The sequence below is a fragment of the Podarcis vaucheri genome (assembly GCF_965113315.1).
Source record: "Podarcis vaucheri genome assembly, chromosome: Z".
Taxonomy (NCBI): domain Eukaryota; kingdom Metazoa; phylum Chordata; class Lepidosauria; order Squamata; family Lacertidae; genus Podarcis; species Podarcis vaucheri.
This window is the reverse complement of record NC_138758.1, coordinates 38,838,608-38,860,389: the sequence shown is the minus strand read 5'-3', so window position 1 is coordinate 38,860,389 and position 21,782 is coordinate 38,838,608. Positions and strand designations below refer to the sequence as shown.

General features: G+C 45.8%; 1 protein-coding gene across 1 annotated transcript; it reads left to right on the top strand.

The window, feature by feature from the left end:
- The first annotated feature begins 5,634 nt into the window (after nucleotides 1-5,634).
- Nucleotides 5,635-20,926, top strand: SLC2A6 (solute carrier family 2 member 6). The gene is made up of 9 exons (XM_082207367.1): nucleotides 5,635-5,772; nucleotides 10,060-10,266; nucleotides 11,742-11,841; nucleotides 13,582-13,793; nucleotides 16,049-16,201; nucleotides 17,280-17,388; nucleotides 18,059-18,232; nucleotides 18,962-19,107; nucleotides 20,479-20,926. Exons 1-9 carry the CDS (start codon nucleotides 5,710-5,712, stop codon nucleotides 20,617-20,619), a joined length of 1,305 nt encoding a protein of 434 aa, XP_082063493.1. The 5' UTR covers nucleotides 5,635-5,709; the 3' UTR covers nucleotides 20,620-20,926.
- The last annotated feature ends 856 nt before the right edge of the window (nucleotides 20,927-21,782 follow it).

Genomic DNA, 21,782 nt, shown 5'->3' with positions numbered 1-21,782 from the left:
TACATGCAACTGAATACACTACAGCTAAGTCCCTACATGCAACCTATTATACACTGTGTGTCCCCCTACTACTGTGCTCCTGTGCAAAAAAATTAAATGTGTTATAAACAAAAAATTAGGGCGTGAAACATTTCCCAGCATGACAACAAAGTCTCCGGCATATGCAATATATGATGCTGCCATTTAGAAAAGAGGAACCAGCAATCCTAATGGCAAATTCCTGCTGCTCTGTGGATTGAGAGATGCGCTCTGGACGTGCTCAAAACCTCCCTCCACAAATTGTTACTAGCAGGTATGGATGGGCAAACCTATCAATTTTTGTTTCTCATTTCCCCCCCCCTTTCCACATTGGTTTGCGATTTATTTATTTTTAAGTCCTCCTGAAAATTCAGCAGCCTTTTGATGTAAATTATTCCTAATATAAACAGTTTGCTATGTGATTTTGCCTGTTATACATATTCTTGCAAAGCAATTTCCCCAACATCTTTGTATCTTGTTTCCATTAATATAGACATCTTTATGCACACTTCAAGCCAATATATAGATTTCTGCACACAATACATGACTGGAGATCTGGCTTGCAAAATTCCAAGAAGGGAGACTGTGTTTTGATCTGCACATGGTTTTGGAAATTTCAAATCAGATAGATTCATCTTTAAATGTGCAGAAACTAACTTCTCCCCCAGTCCTAGTCACAAGTTATGCTGGCTGAGGGAGATAGGAACTGTAGTCCATCAACCTCTCTAAGGCCACAGGTTTCCCATGCCTTTGTGTTAAAGCCCCCCCCCCCAAGTGCAGTGGATAAGATTCAAAGACAGCACAGTAGCTGAACTATTATAATTATTGATATTTATTAAATTTCCATATCACACTTCATCCAAAGATCATAGGGCAGTTCACATAATAAAAGCAAGAACAAAAAACAAACAAACAAGCCAATAACCCCATTCAACCAAACACATTTAAAAGAACATGGAATGTTAATAAGCCCGGCTAAAAAGAAAGCTTTTTGCCTGGTGCCTAAAAGTATGTAGTGAAGCCGCCAGGCAAGCCACACAAATTAGCAAAGGTTTGGCAAGTCCTAACCAGTAACTATGCAATAATGTTTGCACTGCTTCTTTTGGAAAGCAAAAGCAAGCTGGCTGTTTCCACTGAAAGTGGAGATTCCCAGAATGAGCCACCCTTAAGGGTGCCCTATGCCCTGTTTTAAGTCGATCGCCTGCAACACCTGCGCACCAAGCAAAAATTCAACAGGTTGAGCTATTCCAAGGAGAGGTGGGGGAAATGCAGCCTGTGGTTTCCCCCACTTCCAGCACACAGCAGTTCAGGAAGACCGAGGGCTTTTGGCCAGTTAAAAAGATATCACAAGAGTCAAGCTGGTAATAAAAAGGTTGGCAGTTCTAATGCCCCTAAGACTTCTTAGTTTCTTACATACACATGGCTTGCTGTTTTCATGTGATGTGATCCTAGTATATGTGGCTGCAGTATATCTGTGAGGAATGGAGAACCTCAGTGGCCCTGTGTATAGATGTTGGACTCATTAGTCCCAGCCAGCATTGCTGAAGATCAGGGATGATGGGAACTGAAGCCCACCAACATCTGGAGGGCCACAGGTCTCTCAATCCCCGGAAGATATAGATGCTGCAGTCAAATGGCTGGGCTGATCCTGTGGACAGCTTTCATCCTCCTTCAAGGCTTTGTGGCAATTGAGTGGGGGAGACCACCAGTGGGTTAGTAAAAAGCAGATACATCACCTACTGAATGATAGCCTGTTGTGTCACTATTAAAAAGCATTGGGTTGTATTCAATACTAGCCCTACACAGAGTGGACCCACTTAAAATTATGGGCACAAGTTACTTGCGGAACAAACTGGGTTCAGACCTATGTCAAGCTTTGCTCATTCACAATGAACCTTAGGAGAGATTTCCTAACAGAAGGAGCTGCTTGATAGTAGAATAGACCTTCCTTGGGAAGGGTCATGGGCTCTTCTTTGGCAAAATTGTTTAGGCAGCATCTGGGTGGGAATCTTTAAGGGGTCTTGGACTTGGGAAAATTCCTGTCAGGGATCCAGCATGTGATAAGATTTTTGCCACAGATACGGGAATGCCCATAGGTTAGGGTGGAATAGGGTGGGTGCGTGGGTGGAACTGAGGGAAGGTGGTGGGAGGGGCTTAGCTGCAGGGTGCAGCCTCCCCCAGTTGACCTTGGGGGAGAGACCTATTGGGGGAGGACAAACACTGCATACACAGCATGCATCACATCCCCCCATCATTGTTATGGCTGCTGGGAATTTGTTGCTCTGTGAGGAGTCAACTGGAATTGCCAGGATCCTTTGGAGATGTGTGTTTTAAATGTATGGCATGTACACAGCCCAAGGGACCTAGATTCTCTTCTAACATAACAAGGATAATGACAATAATAATGATCGTTTTATTATTTGTATCCCACCCATCTGATTTGCCTATCTTTGTCATCCAGCTCAAGCATGATACCTCCTCTGTTATCTTATTTCTACACCCTGTTTGCTTATCCTCCCTGACTTCCTCTTTTTGGTCTGCTGCTAGACCAACCAGAACAGAGATTCCCCCCCAATAGCACACTTCGTTTGGTGTCTCTTCCACGGTTGCTATTATTTTTGCCTTTTCTGCTTTTTCCTTGCCCATTTGGGGAAGGAAGGTTTGCTGGAAGGCAAACAGCATCTCTGGGTGCAGAGGGAGGGGGAACAACTGGGCAAACAGCTCTGTGCCCTCCAGCTGCATCTCCATCTCTCTCTCAGAGGGAAAGGCACACCTTGAGCCACCCTGGATCCCCGCAGCAAAGAGCCGCTCCTCTGCAGGGAGCCTAAAGAAGATTATCAAAGCTTGAAGGAGAAAAATGCTCAGCAGGCAGAGCAAGAATATTACAGGTACAGTTTCTGCCTCTCTTAAGACAGCTCTGCTAATTTCATCTCCCTTTTTTCCGTTCTCATGCCTAGAGGCACACCTTTCTTGCTTATAACTAAAGGTAAAGGTAAAGGTACCCCTGCCCGAACGGGCCAGTCTTGCCAGACTCTGGGGTTTGTGCGCCCATCTCACATTTATTGGCCGGGGGCCAGCGCTGTCCGGAGACACTTCCGGGTCACGTGGCCAGCGTGACAACGCTGCTCTGGCGAGCCAGAGCCGCACACGGAACGCCGTTTACCTTCCCGCTGGTAAGCGGTACCTATTTATCTACTTGCCCCCGGGGTGCTTTCGAACTGCTAGGTTGGCAGGCGCTGGGACCGAGCAGCGGGAGCGCACCCCGCCGCGGGGATTCGAACCGCCGACCTTTCGATCGGCAAGCCCTAGGCGCTGAGGCTTTAGCCCACAGCGCCACCCGCGTCCCTGACTTATAACTATTCCCCCTTAAATCCCACTTTCTATTCCCCGCGTCCCTGCTTATAACTATTCCCCCTTAAATCCCACTTTCCTGGAATACTTTTGGCGTAAGCTGCTGGTCCTCATTCCGCACCAGATCCACACCATACTTTTAAAGCATATCTAACGCATGTTTAAAGCACATGGCTCACCCTCCCCCAAAGAATCCTGGGTACTGTAGTTTGAAAGGGTGTTGGGAATTGTGCCTCTGTGGAGGGAAAACTACAGGTCCCAGGATTCTTGGTGGTGGTGGCTAGGGAGCTGACAGTTTAGCTTACGGTTCCTGTACAAAACATCATGTACTTTGATAATGTGTTGTTTGTGTTTCTGTGACCCAGGAGTGGGAGAAAACATTTTCAGCCTGAGGCAAGACATTCAGTTCTGGCAAGGGTTACATGCCAGCAATGGCCAGATTTGCCAGAGGGAAAAGCAGGTGAAGTAACACATGTAAAGCAAGAAGCATGATAATATTGCAGATATTAATATTGTGCAGCTTGAAGCAATTGGATGCATTAAAACTAACTCCTCTTGGGGAAAAACGCTGCCTAGACCCATAAGTATTGTTCAAAGCTTTACTAACCAGATCTTCTTTCAAAACAGGTACAAAAACATTAATGATACATCCAAAACAATTCCTTACAGTCATGTGCATGTCCCAACACAGGTTGGGCTTCTTATAAAATATGAAACCAAGGGTCTGTCTCTCCCACAACCTCCATTACAGCCTGGAGCTGTTTTCCCTTTAGGAGAGACCTCATTATCACATCCTTTGTTATTGGCTGCTTGAGAACTCAACTCACACAAAACAGAGACCCCCGCAGATTAACATATGCATAAAAGATCAGTCTATCTCTTTCACGTGATCTAAGTCAGTCATGAGACAAACCAGAAGACATCAACAGTTAATCATCAACCTGCTAGAGAGCAGAAAGCTCCTGTTGCTCTTCTTTAGTTTCGGAAATTTCCAGTTCAACCCTTAGTAATATACATACAAGCATTCATCATTTCAGTGTCAATTAAAAAAGTATACTTAACACATAAGAGTTCAAGGACACATTTCAGCCAAGAAAAAGCACTAAAAGAGGGTGTGGCTTAGGAGCGGTGCAAAGCCTGGAGAAAGTTCAGGGGGCCATACAGAGAGACTTGGAGGGTTGGATTCAGCCTGCGTGGAGGGCAGGTGCATGGAGTTTAGGATGATAAGATGGGGCTGCAAAAGAGGAAGGCTCCATTCAATGATAGAACCAGTACCTGGCAACCCTGGGCAAGTTGCTAGGAGCCTGACAGCCTGGTAGGGGCATGCTGCCAATGGCTGCCTTGGCCACCCAATTTTGACCTGATCCAGCCGGGCTCTTCCTATGTTCCACCAAACTCATAAAAATACAGGAACTCTCTTGCCATCAACATCCGTGATGGACCACATTGGTCATTCCATAATTGTTCTCTTCTCTCTCCCTTTCCTTTCCAGGACTCTTAAAAACCATCGGCTCTTCCTTGCCACCTTCGCTGCTGTGCTTGGGAACTTTAGTTTTGGTTTTGCTTTAGTCTACACCTCCCCGGTCATCCCTGCTTTGGAAAAATCTCTGGTCCGCAACTTAAGACTAACAGAGGCAACGGCATCCTGGTTTGGGGTAAGAATGGCCAGCCACCAGGAAAGGCGGGAGAAATAGACCTGAGAGGTGCATGCCATCGGTTGGATTGCAGTGTTCCCAAGGGGTGCCAGGTCTCAAAATATGACCCAAAGCTGCAGGGTTTTAGCCTCTTTCTCTGGGTCTCCATGGGAAATATTAAAATCTAAGACTGATGGGGTGGTCTAGTTTCTGCTTGGGAACTTTTGCTGCTAGCCAGGGCTGGTCCACCTATGAAGCAGGATCCACAAGGGTGGAAGGACTCAGAGGGGAAACAGATCCACCCTCCAATAAATTTATCGCTTCTACCCAGTGGCAGCTGCAGCATGCTTCTTGGAGGCCAGATCTGCCACTTCCTTGGCAGCACCCCCATGCCACTTCTACAGTGGCCTTTTGCTATACAGGAAGTGCTGCTAGTCTCCATCCACCCTTGTTCCCAAAGAATGTCTTTATCCCCCCCATCCCCCTTGTTCCTGATGTAGATCTTCACTCACTCTTTCACTGCTGATGGTGACGGGGTGTGTGTGCCTTTTTGTGGTTTGGCCCATTCCATGTTGACCAAGCCCCACCCCATCCTGGTAGGCTCCACCCCCTGGTCTATATGCCATCACGTGAGCCTTAGGAGACCCAGCAGCCCTGGGCTCAACCAAAAGATTGTTGGCCCCCAGAATCTGCTTCAACCTTTGCAATGGAAGAATCCAAGCTGAGTGAGGGGGTGAGGCTGAAGCAAGGATATGCCTTCTATTTCTGGGCAAGTTGCTGTATCTTGGATTGGTCGACTCTACCTCGCTTGCAGGGTTGTTGAGAGGACATGATTGCATTTTTCAAATCTGTAAGGGGACAAAATGGTTCTCTGCTGCTCCAGAGGGCAGAAGTGGATCTCATAGGCTTCAGGTACAGGAGGGTAGGTTTAGATGGAACGTTAGGAAAATTATATTGTCAGTAAGAGAGGTTTAGCAACAAACCAATTACCAAGAGGAGGAATAGACTCCTCTGCTTTGGAAGTCTTCAGCTGGAACCTGATGAGCCCTGGAGATGTTCTTACTCTTAAGTTTTCTTCTGTGACCTTGTGGTTGGATTAGCATAGGGGTGGGGAACCTTTTTGCAAAGATCTACACTGGCTCCCAGTACGTTTCTGAGCACAATTCAAAGTGTCGCTGCTGACCTTTAAAGCCCTAAACGGCCTCGGTCCAGTATACCTGAAGGAGCGTCTCCACCCCCATCGTTCTGCCCAGACACTGAGGGCCAGTGCCGAGGGCCTTCTGGCGGTTCCCTCGCTGCAAGAAGCCAAGTTACAGGGAACCAGGCAGAGGGCCTTCTTGGTAGTGGCACCCGCCCTGTGGAATGCCCTCCCACCAGATGTCAAAGAGAAGAACAACTACCAGACTTTTAGAAGACATCTGAAGGCAGCCCTGTTTAGGGAAGCTCTTAATGTTTAATAGACTATCGTATTTTAATATTCTGTTGGAAGCCGCCCAGAGTGGCTGGGGAATCCCAGCCAGATGGGTAGGGTATAAATTAATAATAATAATAATAATAATAATAATAATAATAATAATAATAAATCAAGGGCCACATTCCCCCCTGGATAACTTTCCAAGGGCTGCAAAGCAGTTGTGGGAGGGGCTAGAGGCAAAAGTGGGTGGAACTACAATGCAAATGCTATTATTAATAACTACACGACTTTTAGAAGACATCTGAAGGCAATCCTGTACAGTGGTACCTCGGGATGTGAACGGGATCCGTTCCGGAGCCCCTTTCACATCTTGAATGGAACGTAAGACATGACGGCGCGTCTGCGTGGGTCGCGTTTCGTCGCTTCCGCGCATTCGCGTGATGTCATTTTGAGCGTCTGCGCATGCGCGAGAGGCGAAACCCAGAAGTAACGTGCTCCGTTCACATTCAACACATTCAACGTGCACATTCAACTCAAGGTATGACTGTATAGGGAAGTTTTTAATGGTTGATGATTTTCTGTGGTTTTATATGTGTTGCAAGCCGCCCAGAGTGGGCGGGGTGAATGAATGAATGAATATACAGCGGTACCTCAGGTTACATACACTTCAGGTTACATAAGCTTCAGGTGACAGACTCCGCTAACCCAGAAATAGTACCTTGGGTTAAGAACTTTGCTTCAGGATGAGAACAGAAATCGTGCTCCGGCGTCGCAGCAGCAGCAGGAGGCCCCATTAGCTAAAGTGGTGCTTCAGGTTAAGAACAGTTTCAGGCTAAGAACGGACCTCCGGAACGAATTAAGTACTTAACCTGAGGTACCACTGTATATGCCTGCAAGTCTCAGGGCAGTTAGAACATAAAACCACAATGTAAAAACAGAGAATAAATAATAAAAACAAAAACAATCCAATAATCCCCTCCTCCCCAACACATTTTAAAAGGGCAGTGGATGTCAATCTCTCAAATGCATGGGCTAAAGAACAATGCTTTCCCCTGGTGCCTAAAGGTGTATAATGAAGGCACCAGATGAACCTCCCTGGGGAGAACATTCCACACACAGGGAGCCGCTGCCGAAAAGGCCCGTTCTCGTGTTGCCATCCTCAGGATCTCTCGTGGAGAAGGCACACAAAGAAGGGCCTCAGAAGATGATCTCGGAGTCCAAGTTGCTTCATATGGAAAGAGGCAATTCCTTGAGGTATTTGCCTTCATCCAGCTCATTTCAACCACTCGAGGAGTATGCAAAGCAGGGCTGGTGAGGGTTGTGGCCTGGGAAGATTTTTTTTTTTTACAGCTGCAAATAAAACGTTTTATTTTTTTATTTTTTTTATAAAATATTTATTAAAATTTCAGAAAAAGGAATTACATAAAAACAAAAAATACAAAGGTAAAAGACAAAAATAAAAATACAAGAAAAATACAGAATAAACAGTAAGTACACTTACAGAAAAAAGGGGGAAAAATTAAAATTAAAAAAATCAATCTTTCCATATCTTACATTCATATCCTTGTTTCCCTGACCTCCTCATACCTCCCTTTTTTGTGTACCAATTCAATTAATTAATTCAGCAATTTCTTTCCCTCCTTATTATCCTGATCTTTAATCTTAATATATTGTAACATTAAATTTTTACTATTTAGAAATCCAATTTTCCATATTCTTTTATATCATTACAGCTAGAAACCACTTAACTTCAATCAAACATCATTCTAACATTCATTAATTTTGTAATATTTCTGCAAATAATCTTTAAATTTCTTCCACCGACTCTTCTCCCTGGTCTCGGATTCTACCAGTCATTTCCGCCAATTCCATGTAGTCCATCACTTTCATCTGCCATTCTTCTAAAGTGGGTAGATCTTGTGTCTTCCAATACTTTGCGATGAGTATTCTTGCTGCTGTTGTAGCATACATAAAGAAAATTCTGTCCTTCTTTAACACCGATTGGCCGACTATGCCCAGGAAGAAGGCCTCTGGTTTCTTCAAGAAGGTATATTTAAATACCTTTTTCAGTTCATTATATATCATTTCCCAGAAAGCCTTAATCCTTGGGCACATCCACCAAAGGTGAAAGAATGTACCTTCAGTTTCTTTACATTTCCATGGCCTGGGAAGATTTTCCAGGGACCTGAATTAGAAGATGGCCTACAAGACCCTGCCCAACTCTAGGATTCTGCAAAATTAAACAAGTGCATTTTGCAGAGATGATTAGGCCTAAGAATTTTAATCTGGGAAGCGATCTGCAAATCCATCAGATTAGTCAACGGATGCTAATTTTAACCAGTAGGGCAGAGAGATAAATACATCCACTGGGTGCTGCTGCTTTGGCTCCAGTGTGTTGCTCTAGCAGAGGAGGCTGTGTTAAAAGTGGCCTTCCTGTCTGACAATGTGGGAGTTTTTTGTTGATTAAACCATAATGTCATATGTTTCCTTTCTTTCTCTTAACATCGCCTACACTGAGGCTTTAACAATATGCAAATATACTTAAATATAGTTGATGGGTGGGTTTAAGAGGCATGTCAGCTCTGCCTATTTTCCACAACCTATCCCAGCCCCCCTAGTTTGTAATCTTCATTCTAGTGAGAGTAATTGTTCAGGTGTCATTGCCGACTCCAAAGACAAACACAACTTTAATGAACAGACCATACAACCCACTAGACTTGCTTGTGATGCTTCCTTCCTGGGCAAAATACTCATAGTTCTATATAGGAGAAGCTAATCACCCTGAGAGCTAGAAGGGACCACTGGCGGAGGAAGAGGGGAGCAGGGGGAGCATACCACCCCCGACAGTGCAATCCCGATGGAACGCCATCACAGCTGCCCACCACCACCCGTGCTGGGCACCACGACCCTGCAGGCGGTGTGCCATGCCCTCAGGATGCGCGCCAGCCATGCCCACGCCTGATCTCTGCCCCCGGTGCCAGAGCATGAAGCTCCGCCACTGGAAGGGACCACAAGGGTCATCTAGTTCAACCCCCTGCAATGCAGGAATTGTAGCTAAAGAATCCCCAACTGATGGCCACCTGGCATTTGTTCAGAAATCTCCATTGAAGGAGAGTCCATCACCTCCTGAGAGAGTCCATTCCACTGTTCTCAAACAGCTCTTACTGTCAGAAATATCTTCCTTACGTTTAGTCAGAATCTTCTTTTTAATCATTTGAATTTATTGGTTCAGATCCTGCCCTCTGGAGCAACAGAAAACAAAAGGCTCCATCTTCCATGTGACAGCACTTCGGCCATTATATTAGGGTGGCCATATTTCGGACGCAATTCGAACAAAAGTTGTTGAGTGTTGTTTTTTTTGCAAAATCTCAAACAACCAATACCGTCATATTCTGTTTGCCGGACGTATGGCAGCCCTACCTTATATTAGCTCCCAGAATGCTCTTCTCCATGCTATGCATACCCAGCTCCCTCAAATCTTTCCTTCATCATAGAAAATTTATTTTCCCCCCAGACCAGATTTCTCAGGGTGCTGAATTCAAAGCTTACTAGTTGCACTCCTATTTCTATGGTTTCAGGCCACCATCATGATCAAATTTGCTTTCCTAACATATTGCCTCTGTTTCTTTGTGTGTCTGGCAGTCTGTGTTCACCCTTGGAGTCGCAGCAGGTGGTTTGGGCACCATGTATTTCAACGACTACCTGGGCCGCAAGCTGAGCATCATGTTCTCTGCTGTCCCATCTGTCATCGGATATCTCTTCATGACCAGCGCCCAAGGGACCTGGATGCTGCTGGTGGGCAGGCTGTTAACGGGATTTGCTGGGGGAGTGACTTCTGCTTCCATCCCAGTAAGTCAACAATGTACTTTTCCTTGAGGTTCAATCTCATTCCAGCAAACTCAGATTGTGTACCATACGTTGAGAGCACCTTGAGGCCACTTTAAACAGTCATGGCTTCCTCCCAAAGAATCCTGGGAAGTGTACAGTAGTTTGTTCAGGGTGCCAAGAATCATTAGATGACTCCTGTTCACCTCCCAAAACCACCATTCTGAGAGTGGTGTAATAACCAGTCCCTCTTCCCAGAAAACATCCAGGAATTGCCAAGCCCACACTGGAACTTGGATGGGTCATAGAGATTTTCTTGCCTCTGCAGCTGCTTTCGGGCATGTGCCAAAGAGCCTGGATGGTAAAGTGATAATTGTCTTTGCCACACACACCTCCCTCCTCTTCCATTTACTGGTTGAGCCAGTGTAATTTGGTTAAGCAATATTTAAAATAGGGAAGTTGGAGGTAGTGGTGTCCTGAGTTGTAGTTCAATAGGAGAGCATCTGCCTTGCATACAGAAGGCCCCAGATTCAACCCATGGTATCTTCAGGTAGGGCTGGGAATATCCCCAGTCTGAAACCTTGGAGAGCCACTAACAAAGTCAACAATACTGGAGCAGTGCATCCGACATAGTAGAAGGCAGCTTCCCAAGTTTTTCCATTTAGACCAGACCATTATTCGGAACCATAAGGACTGGAAAACTTAATTTAATTTTAGGGGAACAGTCGTAGCTCAGTGGTAGAGCCACCTGCTTTTTATGTGGAAGGTCCCTGTTATCTGGGAAAATTTCCCCAGCTAAAATCTTGGAAAGTCACTGCCAATCAGTGTTGACAATAATGAGCTGTTTGATTTTCATATTAACCTACCTTTGTAGGGCCCTGAGTGCAACTCAGAGTACTCTACACCTATGATTCCCAGCAACTGGGAGTCAGAGGCATATTGCATCCGACAGTATGTGGCAAGGAACAGGGGAGAAATTAAGTTCTCATTCAAATGTAAACTTTAAAAAAATGCAATTCCCAACACAATATTTGAACCAAAACACAGCCATTCTACAAAATCCCCACGCATCTGGATTTTGCACTACAGTTTTCCAGCCACGCAATGCCTCAAAAAATGTATGTGCTAAGGTAAAGTGCATCAATGCATACATCAGTGAAAATAACCTACAGAAGTGCAAAACTGCTCAGAAATAACATGTAGAGTAGGAGACATTTGCACAAAAAATGTTGATGAATTTTTTTTGAGGACATATTATTTATAAAAAAACAATGCAGGCTGATGTACAAACGTGAATGACTGACGTTATGCTTGTTAAAACGAGAAACTGAGAGGAGCTGAAACTGATACATTCATCCATCCCTAACTGTGGCTATGTCCATTAACTTAGGTCCATTAATTTCACTGGGTCTACTCTGTGCAAAGCCTACTTGAACACACACACCCCTGTTCTGCTGATTAAAATTCTGGCAACTTACCTTCCTTTTCTGTCCCTCCAGGTGTACATCTCTGAGATCTCTCACCCTGGAGTCCGGGGAGCTTTGGGCTCCTGCCCTCAGATCATGGCCGTCTTGGGTGCCCTTTTCCTCTATGCTTTAGGCAAGTAATAGATGTGAATTCTGGAGGAACAGATCAGCGTCAGACTATTGGCTTAAACATAGAGCGGCTGGTGGTCCTTAGATCAGTGGTGTCTTCAGACAGGAGAACTGGGCTTCAGAGATGATTGGAATGCTTTGTTTGTTCTGGAAGGATTAAGGTATCCTTCTCCTCCCCCTGCCAGAGTCTTGCATCCCCTCTTCCAATACAGGGGCCTAGTCTTCTGGTTGGACAAGTAAGACCAGCTCAGGACCTCCCCAAATTGCAGGGTTTCCAACCCAGAGACTCCTTGTTTATTTGTTTGGAGAAACACTGGAAATTTCACAAGCTATTTATCTGATCTTTTGAAGTCATTCTGCATTTAACCCTTTCTCAGACCTTTGGCAGAAACACACATTGGTTATAAGAGCTTAGCCAATGTCTGGGGCGTGGGCTTCAGATCAGTGGCAGAGCATCTGCTTTGCATGTAGAAATGTCCTAGGTTTAATAGCCAGTAGCTCCAGGTAGGGCTGTGAAAGACTCCAGAGGAGAGGAGAGTGCCCTTGATCTTGGGTGCTGCTTGCGGGCTACCCATTGGGGCATCGGGTTGGCAACTGTGAGAACAGTATGCTGGACTAGAAGGGCCATTGGCCTGATCCAGCAGGCTCTTATTCCTTTGTCTGAAACTCTTGGAGAACTGCTGCAGTCAGTACAAACAGTAATGAGCTAGATCAACTCCCATCACCCCTAGCTAGCAAGGCCAGAGCTCAGGAATGATGGGAGTTGTAGTCCAACAACATCTGGGGACCCACAGGTTGAGAACCGCTGAGCTAGATGGACCAATGGGCTGGCTCAACATAAGGTGGTTTCTTATATTCCTGGAAAGGGCTATAGCACCATAACAGAGCATCTGCTTTGCATGCCATGTTCACTCCCCAGCTTCTGCAGTTAAGGCTGGGAGAGACCTGCATCTGAAACCTTTCGAGGTCTGTTGCCATCCAGTGCAGGCATTACTGAGCTAGATGAACCAATGGTTGGAGTCACGAAAGGCACTTCCTGTTGGAATCAGATAGATTTGAACCCTGGCCTCCCAGGTCGTAGTCCAACTCTTCAACCATTGCAGCACACTGGCTCTTCAGGTTATTCTTTCAGGGGCCAGGCAACCTTTTCTGTAAATGTTCAGGTTGACATTCAAGAGGCAAGGACTGCGTAACGCAAGAGCCAGGAAGTGCCCACGGAAGACCAAACACACTGGACAGGATTGGGGAGCCGATAATGTCTCAGTCAGGCTCTTGGTTGCAAAACCCGAGATCGAAACAACAGATTGGGTAGAGATAATGCAGTCGCTCAGGGCGCCTGCCAATTAAGTCAGAACATGTAAGGTTTTTGAAACAGCCTGCCTGGTAAAGGAATGGAGAGAGAAAGGGGATCCAGCAGTAATGTTGTAGGCCTTCCCAAGATGATTAAAAGGACCGGAATTACCATACATTTAAGCTGTTGTGCCCAAAGCTGGGGCAATCACCATGGTGTCTTCCAGCTGATAATGGACTACAACAGGTATGGGTAATCTTTGGCCCTCCAGATACTCTTGAACTATATCAGCCCCAGTCAGCATGGCCAACAGCCAGGGATGATGGGAGCAGTAATTCAGCAACATCTGGAGGCCCAAAGGTTCCCCAAGTGTGGACTGCACCATCTCTGAACATGGGGAATAGAGGGGTATGGTTGTTTATTACTGTTGCAGCTGTCCTCTTCCCACTGCAGGCCTCGTTGTTCCCTGGCGCTGGATGGCGGTGGCTGGACAGGTGCCCGTCCTTCTCATGGTCGTACTGCTGTCTTTCATGCCTGACTCACCTCGTTTTTTGGTCTCCAAGGGGAGGGAGGATAAGGCCCTTGATGCCCTGGTATGGCTGAGAGGAGCAAATGCAGAGTACTGGTGGGAATACGAGCGAATCAAGGAAAGCTTCAGTGAGCAGGTGTGCAATGGAAGGATGCGCGAACATGTCAATTTCAGTTCCTTTGTTCCAGTCGTAAATTCCGTTCTCCACATTTTCACATCCTTTTGCAACTTACAAAAAAAAAAAAAAAAGCTCCTGTGAAAATTTGTCAACATTTTTGTGTGAATCTCTCTTACTGTACACATTTTTTTATGAAATGTTGCCTAATTCCCCCCCCCCCCATTTTTGGCAAGGCCAATTTTCTCTAATTCAATTTTCACTCATATATGCATTTTTATGGATGCTTTGCCTAGCATTTTCATTTTTATACATCTTTCTTGGCTCAAGTGGAGCACTGCAAAATTTGGCAAAGTGTGAATTTTGAAGGAGGGCTGTGTTTTAGTTTGTACAGTGGTACCTCAGTTTAAGAACAGCCCTGTTTACGAACTATTCGGTTTATGAACTCCGCAAAACTGGAAGTAGTGTCCCAGTTTGCAAACTTTACCTCTTTCTAAGAATGGAAGCCGAATGGTGGAAGGGCGCCAGCTGCAGGAGGCCTCATTAGGGAGAGAGCACCTTGGTTTAAGAACAGCTTTGGTTTAAGAACAGACTTCTAGAACGGATTAAGTTCGTAAACTGAGGTACCACTGTATATTGTTTTGGAAACAGTGAACTTGGTAACCAAACCAAATTTCTCCCCCTATCCCTTCCTTACTGCTATGACTGCTACGAAATGATGGGAAATGATACTCCAACCCACCCTGTAATATATATATATATATATATATATATATATATATATATATATATATATATTAATATAAAAACTGCCTTGCAGTTTGCAGTTAACTAGGAGAAGTCTAAAGTGGCACCACCCCAATTTTCTGATCTCCTTCTGTGCCTCCTGCTCCCAAATTACACTATTGTGTCTCAAAAGTAGAGCTGAAGGAGGAATCTGCCTTTACTCAGATTCTAAATCTCACTTACTGTACTTTTCCGTGTATAACACGCCCCCGTGTATAAGATGCCCCCTATTTTGGGGGACTAAAAATTAAGAAAATCCCACGTCCCCGCTAGGCACTACCCATGTGTAAGACAACCCCCTATTTTTAAACATAATTTTCCAGTAAAAAACATAGTTTTATACATGGAAAAGTACAGTACTTAATCCAACCCAAGAGGATTATGACCAGGGGCAGGTCAGTGGCCCATTTTAGAATCTGCAGTCTGGCAGATTCCTTTGCAAAGTGGCCTGGAGTTTTAAAGCTACAATTACTTAACATGGTAGTCGTATTGCACACTCTCCCCAGGGGTGTCTTAGCCATAGAGGCTAGTGGCGTGGGGCTCCACAGCACCAAGTTCTGGAGGGTGCAAGGGAAGAGGCAGAGGCTGGACGTGGCGCCTCCCAACATCAGCTCGCCGCCCTCACCTGCCTCCTCCATGCCGCGCCGCACCAGGAGCCTCCGCCCCGCTGGAGGAGCTGCCCTCCAGCCACTGCCTGCCTAGAAGGAAATGTGGGGGTGGGGGGGCAGCGGAGGGATCCTTGCACCATGGCGCCAGATATGCTTAAGACGACCCTGGCTCCCCCGCACTGTCTTCCCCACCTTTGAAGCTTTTGAAATAGCCTGCCGAGCTGCCTATGCTTGCTGGGGCCGGTGGGAATTGTAGTTCAAAACATCTAGTAATATTAATAATAATAATAATTTATTATTTATACCCCGCCCATCTGGCTGGGCTTCCCCAGCCACTCTGGGCAGCTTCCAAAAAAATATTAAAATACTGTAATACATCAAACATTAAAAGCTTCCCTAAACAGGGCTGCCTTCAGATGTCTTCTAAAAGTCTGGTAGTTGTTGTTCTCTTTGACATCTGGTGGGAGGGCGTTCCACAGGGAGGGCGCCACTACCAAGAGGGCACAAGGTTGGCCAAGTCTAGAATATACCCCTGAATGGAAATAGTTTCCCACAGCAATTCCTCCTCTGTTCATCTGGAAGGCAGCGAATCCTCAAGTGCGATGTGAATCTGTCTTCTTCTTGATGTAGAACAGGTGTGATGAGCCATTGACCCTTCAGGTGCTGCTGAACTACAACTCCCAGGGGAGAATGGTACTTCAGCACTCTCTTGAAGGCCAAAGGCTCCCTACACATAGGAGCAATTGTCTATCGAAAGGGAGAGCCAAGCAAAAGGAAAGGCGTCATTCCATTCCTTGGAGGCCATTCCACAAAATCCTGACCTTGTTCCTGGGTGTGTGTGAAATGGGTCTGTCTGAGCCGTTTGTATCCATATTTCCTTAGAACAGACCAATTTCTTGGAGAGAGATCAAGCAGCCCTACATCTGGAAACCGCTGGCTATCACCTTGTTGATGAGGTTCCTGCAGCAGCTCTCAGGGGTTACCCCCATTCTTGTATACTTGCAGGTGATATTTAACAGCACAGAGGTCATATTGGTAAGCTAGCCACTTATCCAAAATTCTCCTCAGGACCTGTCCCCACCCCCATTCCACCCACTGCCTTCCTTTTTTGGCTTCCACTGAAGTATCCTGCGAACTCTCATTTGTGAACGGGCTTCCTAATAACAGTTCACAGGATGCTTTGGGGGAAAGCCATGACTGCTTAAAGTAGTAAGAGAGTGATTTAAATTTATGGAGCAGATGTAATTTAGTCTTTAAAGCATGCCTTCCAACGTTCCTCAGACGAAAGGAGAGACATTCTGTTCTACATCAGTATCACTGCCCAAGGGGAGGGTGTTTCCCCATGTTTTTATTAAAGTTTTTCATTATACAGACAGCCCCTGCCCCGCAACTCCCCTGACCATTGCCTATGCTGATGGGCTGATGGGAGTTCTAATTTAACAGCATTGAGGGAGTCAAATACCAAATCAGCCTACAGAAGTGAAGGCACTGCTTGTTCACTGTGTGTTTAGTTTCTACCATTGTGGCACAATGGTTAGAGTTTTGGACCAGGACCTGGGAGACCAGGGTTCGAATCCTGACTCAGCCATGAAGCTGCTTGAGTGACCTTGCGCCAGTCACCATCTCTCTGCCTAATATACCTCACAGGATTTTTGTGAGGATGAGTTGGGGAGGAGGGAAACGATGTACACCACCTTGAGAAAAGGCGGCATATAGAGGTGATAAATAAAATAAAATACCTTTACAACCTGTACGTTCCCCACACCCCAGCACCAAACTAGGCATGAAGCTAAATGTGGCATTTGGAATCACCATAAAAAATTGCTCCTCATCCACATCCGCTATTGATTAAGAAAAAATATAATATCATTCTTAGTTTATTAAATTCGTTCTCGTAACAGAAAAAAACAACAACTCTCATTTTCCTCAGGCTTACAACCTAAAGAGACACGAGAAAAAGGGGAAATGGGTTGGGGGTGGGGGAGGATTTATTATCATGTCCAGTTTGGCCAGTTATCTCCTGTTCGCTGTGTGTGTCTGTTTTAAGAAAATGCTGACTCAGGGAAGAAGGAGCCTCAGATATGCTAAATTGTTTCTCCTTTTACCTTTGCAGGAACCGCAATATGATGCTGTTATCGTGGGGGCTGTACGCTTAGCATCAGTGGCAGTTGCCACCTTCTCAATGGACAAAGTCGGAAGGAAGGTTCTTCTGTGTATCTCAGGTGCAGGTTTTGTCCACTCTTATTACACCCCACCTGGTGCATCTATAGATCTATTTTGCAGAGTCAAAACCAGCTTTGGGAAATTGTTTGGCTCAATCATTGGGGGAGTGGGGGAGAGAGGGGCGGGGAGAGAGAAAGTATTAAATTGAAAGCACTGAACATGTGGGGTGCGGGTGGGCATTCTCTCCCCATCACCCCCAAACCAGATACCCAATAAAGTAAAATGGGCCGCTGGTGCTTTGCAGCATTTGCCTTTGCCAGCCTAGGCCACATTCATACCACACATTTAAACCACTATGATACCACTTTAAACAGTCATGGTTTGCACACAAGAATTCTGGGAGCTGTAATTAAGGGTACTGAAAGCTGTTAAGGAAACCCCTTATGGCCTTCACAGAGCTACAATTCTGGAGTTCCTTCTGAAGAGAGATTGGTCATTAAACTACACTAGGGATGGTAGGTGTAGTTTAGCAACATCCATGGGGTAGGCCAAAGTTCTCCTACCCCCAAGCACTTTACAGGGGGGAAAACCCAGTAGGTTCTTAGCCACAGGACCATCTCCCTAGAATGTCAGGATCCAGAGACTGGGTGTGAAATAATGAGCAGGTTGAGGAAATTATCAGACATTAAAAAGCTCACATCTCACACTGTTGTTCTTCTTTTTTGACAGCCATCATTATGCTTGCCTCAAACTTGACTTTGGGCTTCTACATCCACTTCATACCTCAATATTCCCATAATTCAGCAATTATGGTTAACAGTAGTAGCCACGAGGGCCTGGCTACCAGCTGGATAAGTGGCCTCACCGTCATCCCTCTGATCGCCACCATGGTCTTCATTGTAGGTATGTTATTGTCAAGAACAGGAAGCCACCCAGATACCCTCTGAATGTTTTAAGCAGTAGCTTGATGTGGCTTATTATTATTGCAAATTAAATTTATATACCATCCTTCAACTGAGGATCACAGGGCATTTATAGTATAAAATTATGCAAGGTGTGGAGAATGTGGAAAGAGAGGAACTTTTCTCTTGTCTGTCATAATGCTGGAATTCATGGACATCCAGTGAAGCCGAACGTTGGAAGATGCAGGACAGATCAGAGAAACACAGTAAGATAATTTAACTATGGAATTCACAAGAGGCAATGATGACCACCGGCTTGGATGACTTTAAATGAGTACTGTACAAATTCATGGAGGAAGAGGAGCCTGTCAATGACTACCAGTCATGATGGAAGTGTATTACCTCCAGTACCTGTGACTGAGGAACATGAGTTGGGAGAATGCTGTTGTGCTCAGAACCTGTTTGTTGGCTTCCCTTTGGGGTATGTGGTTGGCCACTATAACAACAGGATACTGGATTAGATGGGCCTTTCCTCTGAGCCAGCAGGGCTCTCCTTATGCCAAAGCTTCCCTACACCTGCTGTTATAGAACAGAACTAAATCAAAATTGACATTTATAGCTGTTTTGGTTTGCCACACTAACATGTTTGAGGAAGGACTAGTCATTCAGCTTTGCCCGAGGCCTCACCTCTTCCAGGTTTTTCAGAGGGGCTCCTCTTTCCTGTCTCTAGGTTATGCCATCGGTTGGGGCCCCATCACCTGGCTGCTGATGGCTGAGATTCTCCCACTGAAGGCCCGAGGGACAGTGTCTGGGCTGTGTGTGCTTGTGAGCTGGTTGACTGCCTTTGTCTTGACAAAGGTCTTTCTGTTGGTTAAGGTAAGTAGAGGAAGAAGAGCAGGGTCATCTTACTCATAGGTGCAAGGGGTGCGGGGCACTCAGGCGCGGGCTCTCAGGGGTGCCAGGCCGAGAGTCTGGGGCTGAGATTTGGAGTCCGGGGATTGGGAAGAGCCGACAGCCGCTGCCGAGTGGAGCAGAGCCCGTCAGAGTGGGCAAGCGAGGTGCTGAGGCAGCCGGCTGACTCCACTCTCCTGCGTGCCTGGGATTGGTGGGCCGTCAAGAGGCCCGCCCAGAGCACGCTGCTCACACAAGGCGTCTGGCTTCACTCAGTCACCGCCACCTCGGGCTCGACTGTTGTTGTGCTGGGCTCTCCTTGCCCACCCCTCCCCCCCCGGCGCCTGGCCCCAGCCTTGCTCTGCCGCCGCCGCCTCATGCTCCTCTGTTGCTGCTGAGGTGGCCGGCCCAGACAGCTCTGCTGTGTGCACCTCGCTGGCCCGCCCTAAAAAAATGTCAAGAACTTTGGGGGCCCCCCCTAAAAAATGTTGACTTGGGGGGCGCCAGGTGGATCTTTGGACCTCAGCACTGCATATGCTTAAGAGAGCCCTGAAGAAGAGACTTCATACATGTTGCAAGATATGCCACAGAAAGGGGCTGTGTACACACCCCCATTCACCTTCAGTGCAGCCCCACCACAATCTGTATCTATCGTGTCATTTCTTATGGAATATTATGGTTTGATGTGTTTTCCCCACAAACCCAGCTTCAGGTGAAACTGAGAAAAAGGACCTAGCGGTGTTTTAAGCTGGTAACATTTACACAGCCCTAACCTGCTTTAACAGTCTGACCCCTGATCCTGGGAACCTTTAGCACCCTTAACAAACTACAGTGGTACCTCGGGTTAAGTACTTAATTCGTTCCGGAGGTCCGTGCTTAACCTGAAACTGTTCTTAACCTGAAGCACCACTTTAGCTAATGGGGCCTCCTGCTGCTGCCGCGCTGCCAGAGCACGATTTCTGTTCTTACCCTGAAGCAAAGTTCTTAACCTGAAGCACTATTTCTGGGTTAGTGGAGTCTGTAACCTGAAGTGTCTGTAACCCGAGGTACCACTGTACAACCCACAGAATCCTTTGGAGGAAACCATGACTGTTTAAAGTGGCATCATAGCACCACCATGGCGCATAGTGGTGTGAATGAAGCCAAAGTCTCAGTACCCTCACCAGGGTCTAGAGCAGGGTTGGGGAATGTTTTTTTTTTACCACAGGGGCCACATATGACTAGTGGGCAAGGCCACAGTCAAAAGTGGGAGGAGCATCTAGGAAATAGATTTAATGCATAAATAAGTACTTTTCACTCTGCCCCATGTCCTCTTTCTCTGCTTGTCCAAAGGATAATTTCTTGTTTCTTTTCCAGGCACAGTATGGTCTGGAGGTTCCTTTCTTCTTCTTTGGGGCCATCTGCATAGTGAACCTTATCTTCACGTTTTTCATTCCCGAAACCAAAGGAAGGTCCTTGGAGCAGATTGAATCATACTTCAGGACTGGGCAGAAATAATTTATGGAATCTTTCCACCACCTTAAATGAACTTTCAACATCAATTCAAGTCCTTACAATATAAGCAAATGAGAGACTTTTGAGGCCATGACAGGTTGACCACTGTGACAACTTATTATCCAAGTTTCCCCAGTCCTTAAACTGGGATGGGAGGTGGGGCAGATATAGTGAGATCTTGCTCATATGCATTTATTAATTTCCTTAAAACTGACAGATGCCATGGCAGCTAAGAGGTTGCAATACACAACAGAAAGTTCTCAGCTGGAACCTTGCCTCAGTCACAAACTTATTAAATGGTTGAAGGCAAGCCGCTCTCTCTTTATTAGCTCCCTCCGTCTGCAATATGAAAACAATGATACTGATCTACCTTGCAAGGTTATTGTAAGGGCTGCTATTAGGATGTGTGTGAAGCATTTTGAACATTATAAATCAGGGGCCGCTAACATCTGAGAGCCAGTGAGCATATCTGGAATTTTGAGAAAGTGCCATGGGTGCAATTAATCATTTGTTCATCCCATGCTTTTCAATGGACTTCTCCATCACTATCCAAACCACACATTCCATTCCCCCCCTTTTAAAATGGATTTATTTGAACTAGAGCAACTGAGTTCTTTATTTAAGCAAATCTGACATTTCAGTATGTGTTTGAAATCCCTCCTACAAAATATTGGCTAGAGGCACCATTTGTCATTTCCCCATGTGCTCAGCGTGGGTCTAGCAGGTTAACCGACAATCACCACACCTATTTTCCTGGTTCATGAGAGACAATGGAAATGGAAAAGAACACTACATTGCTATGGGCCCCAGTCCATAAGATGTTTAGCCAATAGCATTTAAGAAGTCTGTCAAGGACCCAAATCCCACTGGCAGAAATAAACAGGGGTTTCTTTTCATATCATGGAGAGCAAAGTCAGAAAAGCCATCTGCTCAGAAAACTGCAGTGAGAGGCACAGCTGCAGGAACCAGTTGAAAAAGTTGGCAGCCCCAACGACCACACCATGGAATCCAACGCCAAGCATCAGAATGCATTATGTGCATTAACCATAGGCAGCTTTAGCTTTTTAAACTGCATATTGGTTTCATACTACTTCTAAGGAGAAGAGGAAGCCCCAACTATTAATTGAACTAGATGGAGTATGTTTATGTATTTAAAATGTCAGCAA